The sequence below is a fragment of the Haliotis cracherodii genome, unplaced genomic scaffold, assembly GCF_022045235.1.
Source record: "Haliotis cracherodii isolate W230 unplaced genomic scaffold, xgHalCrac1.p SCAF_15, whole genome shotgun sequence".
Taxonomy (NCBI): Eukaryota; Metazoa; Mollusca; class Gastropoda; order Lepetellida; family Haliotidae; genus Haliotis; species Haliotis cracherodii.
In genome coordinates this window covers 11,842,518-11,853,222 of record NW_027266270.1, presented here as the reverse complement: position 1 = coordinate 11,853,222, position 10,705 = coordinate 11,842,518, and the positions used below count along the sequence as shown (strand labels likewise).

The 10,705-nt window shown below is 39.7% G+C and overlaps 1 protein-coding gene across 1 annotated transcript; it reads left to right on the top strand.

The window, feature by feature from the left end:
- Positions 1-1,844: 1,844 nt before the first annotated feature.
- LOC139462706 (prostatic spermine-binding protein-like) lies at positions 1,845-2,234 on the top strand. Its single transcript, XM_071244533.1, has one exon. The coding sequence runs from the start codon at positions 1,845-1,847 to the stop codon at positions 2,232-2,234; it is 390 nt and encodes a 129-aa protein (XP_071100634.1).
- Positions 2,235-10,705: the final 8,471 nt, after the last annotated feature.

The window sequence follows — 10,705 nt, the reverse complement described above, 5'->3', positions numbered from 1 at the left end:
CAGACGGACCCATAGACCACGGACAGACAGATGCTCATGGTCATACGATAGACAGACGGTCTCAGACTGTGGACAGACGATAGACAGACGCTTTCAGACAGTGGACAGACGGACCCATAGACCGCGGACAGACGGACGCTCATGGTCATACGATAGACAGACGGTCTCAGACAGCGGACAGACGATAGACGGGCGGTCTCAGACAGCGGAAAGACGGATGCTCTACGACAGCGGAAAAACAGACACTCTCAGACAGCGGACAGACGCACATGGACAGACGATAGGCGGATGATCTCAAACATCGAATTGGCAGACACATTCGGGAAAAACGGACACTGCGATAGTTAAATAAACATACACCTCGGGACGAAGACACAGACAGTGGAACATTGGGATTCAGAGTCTGTAAACCTCCCCCGCGTCAACCTGAACAAATGTTGATGGTACCAGCCTCTTTAGGTGATACAGCGATAGTTGTCTGGGTAATGAATACATCCAGTCAGTCCGACACAAGAAGACAGACGCTTGCAAGCATAATGGACAATCCGATTGCTTAACACCAAATTCGACCAGGCAGAAACTCGCGGGGTTCGACAGCCGTGACAAGCCTCCCTTTATCACAAGAAGTGCTAGATACTCAGACATAGGGCAGACACTCAGACATATCTTCAGAAAATATATCATTTCTTCCAGTCATTGGACGTTTTCATTTGGTGAATTGATACAACGCTTAATTCTTCAAAATGTTAGGTGAATATTTGGCATCCTGTTAACCGGTTGTCACGTCCGCCATACACGTCCCGACTAGTTGTGACGACTACACTGACTGTCACGACTAACAGCAGCGGGCGTTTTATATGTACATATTCGCTTCAAATCCCAACGCGCCGTCTACACGTATACACACAACGCGAAAGCAAGGAGAGCGTAAAAATGAGTGCCCGAACCTGTCTTGAAATAGGTTACAAGGCGCGTCTATCACTCGTTTTCTTTATTAAACATGCTTTGGGCCTGATGGCAAATGCATAGAGTTTTTACAGCTCCGAAAGAGAAGACCGCTATCGTCTTATCGATCGGGTTGACGCCACGCGTTGGCTGATACTGTTACAGAATGGCTTGCGAAGAGAGACGCTTGAACGAACGCGGTTATCGCCCTTGAATGGGATATCCATGGTTACAGTTTACTGTTGACGGAAGCAGTGGCTGGTACAGATAAAATCCCAGGCAGCGCGATAGCGTTGTGGATGACTACATGTGATGGGATGAGTTAAATGAAACACTGGTGTTAGTCACCAAGGAGTAATTACTTATAAAACTAAAGCCATTCTGTGTAAGGTCGAGGGTTCATTTTAAAAAAAAACAAAAACAGACGTCGTCATGAGGAGAAACTCCCCGCCTCAATGACACTATATTCAATGTATGAGTCGGTTTGTTATTCTAACTTGATTGAGCAGCTAATAAAAATCGTCGAGGGAAATTAAGTGACTCATTATGAAATATCGAATCTAATAGAATGGAAATAAACATTATTGGTTAACTATAGAAGTCTTTGAATCTGTAATCCGATTTCACTAAACATATTTTTACAGTGTAACATTAGCTGCTCACGTTTTCTCTTTAGATCCCATTCAGCATTTAAGATAAATATATACATGAACATTGTACACTTTAACAAGGCAGAAGTATTTTTAGATATTTTATAGTCTAAAGAAATATACTGAAGCACTTTCGGAAACATTTCATCAGGGTTTTTTCACAGAGTAATATTCCGGCAATGTGCTGTTCTGGTAAGAGCTAAATTAAGAAGTGCATTGAATGGTACAATATGGAGAGTTAAAGTAAAGATGCTAAGAGGGGATGATGATGGTGGGGGTGACGACGATGACGATAATTATGATGATGACGGTATTGATTACGAGGATGACGATAATTATGATGATGACAGTAATGATGACGAGGATGACGATAATTATGATGATGACGGTAATGATGACGAGGATGACGATAATTATGATGATGACGGTAATGATGACGAGGATGACGATAATTATGATGATGACAGTAATGATTACGAGGATGACGATAATTATGATGATGACGGTAATGATGACGAGGATGACGATAATTATGATGATGACGGTAATGATGACGAGGATGACGATAATTATGATGATGACGGTATTGATTACGACGATGATGATAGTACTTTATGCACATATGAGGTCATCCGCTGACAAGTGAGTGTGTGAGTATGGTTTAACGCAGTTAACAATATTCCAGCAATATTACGACAGGAGACACCAGAAATAGACGTCACACATTGTACCCATGTAGGGAATCGAACCCGGGTCTTCGGCAAACGCTTTAACTACTAAGCCACCCCACCGTCCCAGGTTCCCTTGAGGAAAGCCGAAGAATGTGATGCTGATGATGATGATGATGATGATGATGATGAAGAAGAAAATGACGACGACAATGACTTGCGTTTCGAATGAAGATCTGGGACTACGATATATTGTTAATGTTAATGTTTTTGTTATCGTTAGCAGCATCAGCAACATCAGCAGCAGCATCACGTGTCCAACACACTATAATGTATCTTTGTATCATTAGTAGTGATTAATCGGGACACAAGCCACCGTCCGCTCTGTGACTTCGCGGCCATCAGTCGAGACTTGTTCCGGAACGGCCGGAATTCGTGACGCCCGGCCTTGAGACCTCCAACCCCCCTCTTCACTATAGGAAACGGGAATGCCACGTGTTAACAAATCGTCTTGTCTATATGGAATGGCCGGTTGTTCCTTGCCACTAAAACCCTGCTGTTTCAACAGATTAATATTTTCACACTCTCTCGAAGGAAATTATTTTCACGACTGTTTAAAAGTCGACGCTGTTCAAGCTTGTCTAAGCGTTTGCTGATATACGCGAGTGTGCGCTGGTCAAACAGCGCCGGAAACGCAATGGTAGATCACTACGTCATACACAACACACTTTTTGTCGCTACGTGTTTTAGGCACAGTGCATGTTAAATCATTTTTTGCTCTTACAAAAAAACGTACTTTTCTATATTTGGTGATGTCAGCGCATTGAAATGAAATGGTACAATGTTACCATGCATATGTGTATCCCGTAAACAAAACGCCATTGACGGTAAGTAACTCTTTAAATGTATGCATGCAAAGGTTGTATTATACCTCAGAATACTCTTATTCAAATACCACCGGACTGAGAGAAGAAACTTGTCTAAACTTTAGAAACAAACATGAAAACATCGTAGCAAGTCCACTTCAAAACCATGCTGCCTCGAAAACAATATTGATATTCTTTTCACACAATTGTTTTTTTTTTCGTTGTACAACCAGATTCTGTTTTTTCGATGTTCAACCAGATTCGGATAATATGTAGATAGCGGTTTTCCATTAGCTGGATCCAAGACATCAAATTTGGTATCACAAACACGAAAGCAAACCTCCTTCTTCAGGTTTAAGCATTTGTGTTCAGTGAAATTTAACTGTGTTATACATTGAGGTTAATAATAAATTATATTCGCTTTGCCAAAGAAATATCCATTTTAAGTTCAGTTAGCGTTTATCTCGAGGTTTAGACCTTTACCTTTGGTATTTAATCCTTTGTGTTCATGCTTGACAGTTTACCTTGAAAATGTACCCTTTACATCTATATTTGAAAATTTGTATCTTGATATCTTTTCAAATTACCTTGATACTTGTCGTTTGCCTTGATACTTTATCATTTTCATGTATACAGTTTTACATCTACCTCAATACCTTGTCTTCCAGTTTGAAATTTATCATTTATTTGCTACTTCTCTTTGCCACGACGAATCATCTTCATCATCGCCGTGGCCGTCGTCGTCATCATCTTTCAATTTGTCTCTTTTAGTTCTGTTTCCTTCCTATCAGTTGAACTTTAACATTCAATCCTATATTCCCGTCAGATTTCGACGTCTACCTTATCCTATCCTATTGTTGAAACTTCTCTCACATCTCATCCTTTATTCTCATTATACGGATACTTCTTCCTTATCACATCCTCTATTTCCGTCATATTCCCACTTCTTCCACATCACATCCTTAATTCCTGTCATATTCCCACTTCTTTCATATCACATTCTTTATTCCCGTCATATTCCCACTTCTTCATTATCACATCCTTTATTCCCGTCATATTCCCACTTCTTCCACATCACATCTTTAATTCCCGTCATATTCCCACTTCTTCCACATCACATCCTTAATTCCCGTCATATTCCCACTTCTTTCAGATCACATTCTTTATTCCCGTCATATTCCCACTTCTTCCTTATCACATCCTTTATTCCCGTCATATTCCCACTTCTTCCTTATCACATCCTTTATTCCCGTCATACTTCCACTTCTTCCACATCACATCCTTAATTCCCGTCATATTCCCACTTCTTCCATATGTCTACAATTCCTTCATGATTGACGAGTATTGGTTAAACTATAACATCAACAAGCAATATATATACCAGTAATACAACAAACACCATATACCAGCAATACAATAAGCAAGATATACCAGCAAGCAATAAACATTATATACCAGCAATACAACAAACACGTTATACCATCAGTACAACAAACAATTTATAACAAAAATGAAACACACAACAAATACCAGCAGTACAACAAACAATATATATCTGCAATACAACATACAACATATAAACCAGCAATATAATAAACAATATGAACCAGCAATACAACAAAAGTATATACAAGTAATACAATAAACAATGTATACCAGCAAAACAAAGATATGCCAGCAATTCAATAAACAACATATACCAACAATGCAATAAACAACATATACCCGCGATGCAGTAAACAATATACACCAGCAATAAGATAAACAATATACACCAGCAATACAATAAACAGTATATACCAGCAATACAATAAACAATATACACCAGCAATACAATAAACAGTATATACCAGCTATACAATAAAACAATATACACCAGCGATACAATAAACAATATACACCAGCAATACAATAAAACAATATACACCAGCAATACAATAAAACAATATACACCAGCAATACAATAAAACAATATACACCAGCAATACAATAAACAATATACACCAGCAATACAATAAACAATATACACCAGCAATACAATAAACAATATACACCAGCAATACAATAAACAGTATATACCAGCAATACAATAAACAATATACACCAGCAATACAATAAACAGTATATACCAGCTATACAATAAAACAATATACACCAGCGATACAATAAACAATATACACCAGCAATACAATAAAACAATATACACCAGCAATACAATAAACAATATACACCATCAATACAATAAACAATATACACCATCAATACAATAAACAATATACACCATCAATACAATAAACAATATACACCAGCAATACAATAAACAATATACACCAGCAATACAATAAACAATATACACCAGCAATACAATAAAACAATATACACCAGCAATACAATAAACAATATACACCAGCAATACAATAAACACTATACACCAGCAATACAATAAACAATATACACCAGCAATACAATTAAGCATTGACTCTTGTAGGAGTTCATTGAACCTTCTTGTGTCGGCCAAACTCTCACGCCTTCATATATATTGTCATTACAAACGCTACAGTTCAGACATTTGTGAGCCACAGAAAGCATGTAACACATCCAAACGGTTTGACACTATTTAATCATAATCCAAATTCAGGGTATTCTAATGTCGTATATCTGACTTGTGTAACCAGATTTTTGCTTTTAATGTGGATGCTTTAAAGTTGTTTCGTTGCGGTGTAGAATCTTTCGTAAATAAACATGTAGGAATATTTTCGTGTTGTAATGTGTGTTCAAGAAATCTTTCAGTTTTAGATAACAACACATGTTTCACCCATGCCTTACAAAAAACCCAAACAAATACGTTATAAAAACGCACAAACGAATATATCATTAAAACATCTTTCTTATGGTTACAAACTGTCTTATTCTCTCACCATTTATTTCATCGAGAGAAAAAGCATGGTCGTTCATTCACGTTGATTTCTATATGGCTAAACACCTTTAAATAAAATTTATCGGATTTAGATTCGAAAATATTAAAGGTCCGTTGAAAAAGACATTGATTTATTGCAAATTCATTGAGGGCATAAAAAGAGAGAGCAAGAAGATATTCTATCATCTAAATGTATATCAATCTCCACGCGCCCGAACCCTTAATTTCTCTTCAAGGAAATTCGCAAATTAAATCTGCCATTCCTTAGTCTTTCGCTCCCTCGCCAATGAAGCCCTATCCCAAACGTCAGACCAGAGTTAGAGGCAATATTTTATGTAATTTCCACTCGAAGATTTTATTTCTGTGAGCAGTAAGGCGATGGCCCACTATCCTGAGACGGCAAAATTTGTCCGCGACACCAACACATGGGGCTGATGTATCTTTCCGCAATTTATTTGCGGGTCGCAAGGATACAAAACTCCCCTTTGAGTGCACACACTTGGAATTTGAACTGTTCCGCGCAGTAAATAATTCTGACAGTTGACATGGCGAGCTGAGTTTGTTCGGCTAATACGGCCTCGCATCGGTCGCGGCTCAAATTCGGTTGAATCTGAACTTAGGCACGGCCCCCGAACCTAAATTCGACTTGGACATGCAATGGTGGCATCAGGTTGTGCAAAAAGTCGAAAAGGAGAGTTAAAAACCTGAAGCGTTTTTGCGAAGTTCGGATTGAGCGCTAAGTTTAATATTGCTAATTTTGTTCGAGGTTTTTATCATCTGCCACAGAGAAAAAGCGGAGAAATTTGGATTTTATTGTTGAATGTTTTAAGTATTAATGGGGTCAGATTTAATCAATCAGATTGTCAGGCTGCATACTATTTCTTGACGATATTTTAATGACTGCCGGCCTGGAAATCAGCAATCAGTAATCATAAAATACCTTTTTTTTCAGAAATGTCCTCAATCATTGTAGAAAGGGACATAATCCTAATAATAAATGCATATTCACAACGCTATATTTCAAATTGTTCTCAAAATTAAGGCATTTGAATTAAAAACATAATGGTAAGATGAAAGCACAAGAGAAAACATAAAAAAACCCGGTATGTCATAAATGCCATGTTTCTTTCGCACAGTCTTGGGTGAGTGAGTGAGTATTGTTTTACGCCGCTTTTAGCAATATTCCAGGAATATCACGGCGGGGGACATCAGAAATGGGCTTCACACATTGTACCCATGTCGGGAATCGAACACTGGTCTTCGGCGTGACGAGCGAACGCTTTACCCACTAGGCTACCCGACCACCCATAGACTTGGGTGAAGTACGTCTTGTACGTGTTATCTGCATTTCACTTTTATCAGCAATAACTTGTATTTTTTAGAATTAATTACAAACCCTACACAGACTCACCATTTCTTTTACGCATAATAACTTTTGATTTCCATGGATATTGTCGGAAGAACAATCAACGCACATCTAAAAACTTTTGCCCAATGAGAGATCATCGTTAAATCACGTGGCATACATCGCATAGGATGCGTGCTACACGTGTTTCCGTGAAAACCGCGATATTTGTGTTTTTTTAGAAACATGGATAATTCGTGAAAGATCATTATCAAATAATAAACATGATGTCAAACACAAAAGGTAGTACTATTATAATTGGGTGAGCGAGTGAGTTGGGTTTAACGCCGCTTTAAACAGTATTCCAGTTATATCGCGGCGTGCCAGCTTAATGTGGGAGGAAAGCCAGAAGTGATGCAGGTCTCAGACGTTTACCACTTCGGTGAAACCCACGAGCACGGGTATTGTGCTGACAAACCTAGAAACATAATCGGGGCGAACCGGGATTCGAACCCACAATCTAGGTTTCTGGCGCGACCAAGGGACGCAAATCTGCACAGCGAATCGCGGCGCCTTAGACGACTGGGCCGCCCGTTACCCCGTTACCATTATAAGACTACAAAAAAATGTTAAGGAGCACTAATTCTATCATATTAATATAGTTAATCTTTCATGGCATGACAGAATATATGCAGTAATAATAATGAACGGTGGTCATTAACTTTCTTTTATTAGAATATCACAATAATGTGCTGGCTGAGGTGTTTTATCTTGTATGTCAAACTTAATCAAACGAGAACTGCCAATATACTATTTTTATAAGTTCTGCTAATATATATTTTCATGTCTTTGCTTGCTTTGATATCTCGACAGATCGGTCTTATTGTCGAGAAAATTAGTTTCAAGTTGGGCTGGTCTGGTCGCCTTCAGACCTCAAAACGGTTAACCGTCATCGTGATTCGGTCTAACCGCAGTTCTTACTCTCTGAGTACCGATTTAGACATATAGGTCAGCTAGTCCAAGTCTCATCATAGGAAGTGACCACTTGACCCGTGGTTAGTTTGGTAAGTGCAGCTGTTCCAGATCTAACGGTGTGTCTGAACTTCTCTTCACAGACATCGCATGGCGGTTCCTTTGTTGTTGGGTTTCTTAACATTCTGATATGACATGGACTCATTTCTGAATGGACCTTTTCATTAATTGTTCGTATAGACGCTGAGGATTCATACTGCGTCGGGGCGAGGGGTAGCCTAATGGTTATGGCGTTCGTCCTTCGCGTCTAGGTTCGATTCCCATGTTTAATGTGTGTAAAGCCAATTACTTGTGTCATCCGCCGTAGGAGCGGTCGGGTAGCCTAGTGGTTAAAGCATTCGCTCGCCACGCCGAAGACCCGGGTCCGATTCCCGATATGGGTACAATGTGTGAAGCCCATTTCTGGTGTACCCCTCCGTGATATTCCTGGAATATTGCTAAAAGCGGCGTAAAACTATACACACTCACTCACTCATCCGCCGTAATGTGGCTGGAATATTGCTGAAAGCGGTGTAAAACCATACTCACTCACACATGCCACGAGGAAACGATTTCTAGCTTAACTCAGCAATATTGTTTATTTAGTATAATAACAAACACGTAAAACACTGAAATGTGTTGTTTAAATTAACGTTTTTCCCTAACAGAGAGCGACATCAGCCGTACGGCGCTTAAAGGTATTCAGGCAATATCATGGCGGGGGACACCAAGGCGAAGAGATGTGGAATATGAGGCAGTTGGGTTTAACGCCGTTTTGAACAGTATTACAGTTATATCACGACGTGGCAGCTTGGTGCGAGAGGAAAGCCCGATGTGATGCAGGTCTAAGACGTTTTGCTCTTATGTTACGACCATGAGCACGGGTAAGAAACATGATGTGGTCGAACGGAATAAGTTCCTGCACGCCTTAGGGACGAAACTCTGCACAGCGAATTTCGGCGCATTCGACGACACCCAAAACGAAAAAGATTCCCATGGAACATGTAGGGAATCAACCCCAGGTGTTAGTATGTTAAGCGAAAACATGAGCATTAGGCTACCCAACCACTTATATTCATATAAGCCCCAAACCCATTCAATTCTGGAGCTGCCATCAGACATAGGAGAGAGAAAAGGATTGGTCATATTTCATTTTATTTCGTTTAGATTATCCTTTTTAAATAAAGTGAATCCTGAGGAAAGAATCTATAAAGTGTAAACTCGACCAACAGATCACCTACATCATTGAGTTATTCAAACCTACCGGTTTATTTGGATACACGAATTTGTCGTGACTCTTGTAAGACTTTCCTGTGACGCTAATGCAGTATTATAAGTCTTCCGGCTCCAAGCGTATTGTGCTTGGATATGAGGTTCTGGTTTCGAAATAAATTAAAAGCTCCCACTGTTGCAGAGATTATTATTCAAAATAACATGTACAACGGTCTGGTAGTTAATGTTCAATCAATTCTTGTTTTCCACACTGTAAAAAGGTCTCACACTGTCGACAGCGATGAAGACATTGTTACCAAGACTCACATTGTCTCCAAGACCCACTTTGTCTCCAAGACTCACATTGTCACCAAGACCCACATTGTCACCAAGACCACATTGTCACCAAGACCACTTTGTCACCAAGACCCACATTGTCACCAAGACCACTTTGTCACCAAGACCCACATTGTCACCAAGACCACTTTGTCACCAAGACCCACTTTGTCACCAAGACCACTTTGTCGCCAAGACCACTTTGTCACCAAGACCCACATTGTCACCAAGACTCACATTGTCACCAAGACTCACATTGTCACCAAGACTCATATTGTCACCAAGACCACTTTGTCACCAAGAACACATTGTCACCAAGACCCACATTGTCACAAAGACCCGCATCGTCGATAAGACCCAGAATGTCACCAAGACCACATTGTCACAAAAACTCACATTGTCACAAAGACCCATATTGTCACAAAGACCCACACTATCAGGTCGTAGGGGTTCAGGGTAAAACAGCTTGCAGTACCCCTATACTTATAGGACAACCCAACGTTGGGACCAGCGATTACAATAATTTGTTTGTTTGTTGTTTAACGCCGCACTCAGCAATATTCCAGATATATGACGCTGGTTTGTAAATAATCTAGTCTGGACCAGACAATCAAGTGATTGACATCATGAACATCGATCCCCGCAGTTGGGATACGATGACATGCATCTACCAAGTGACCGAGCCTGACCACTCGATCTCGTTAGTCGCCTTTTACGACAAATATAGTCATAAGACATCCAACTCACACTATCGA

Bases quoted from the DNA above. Each gene is read 5' to 3' on its own strand.
- LOC139462706 (XM_071244533.1), top strand. From the start codon at position 1,845: ATGCTAAGAGGGGATGATGATGGTGGGGGTGACGACGATGACGATAAT.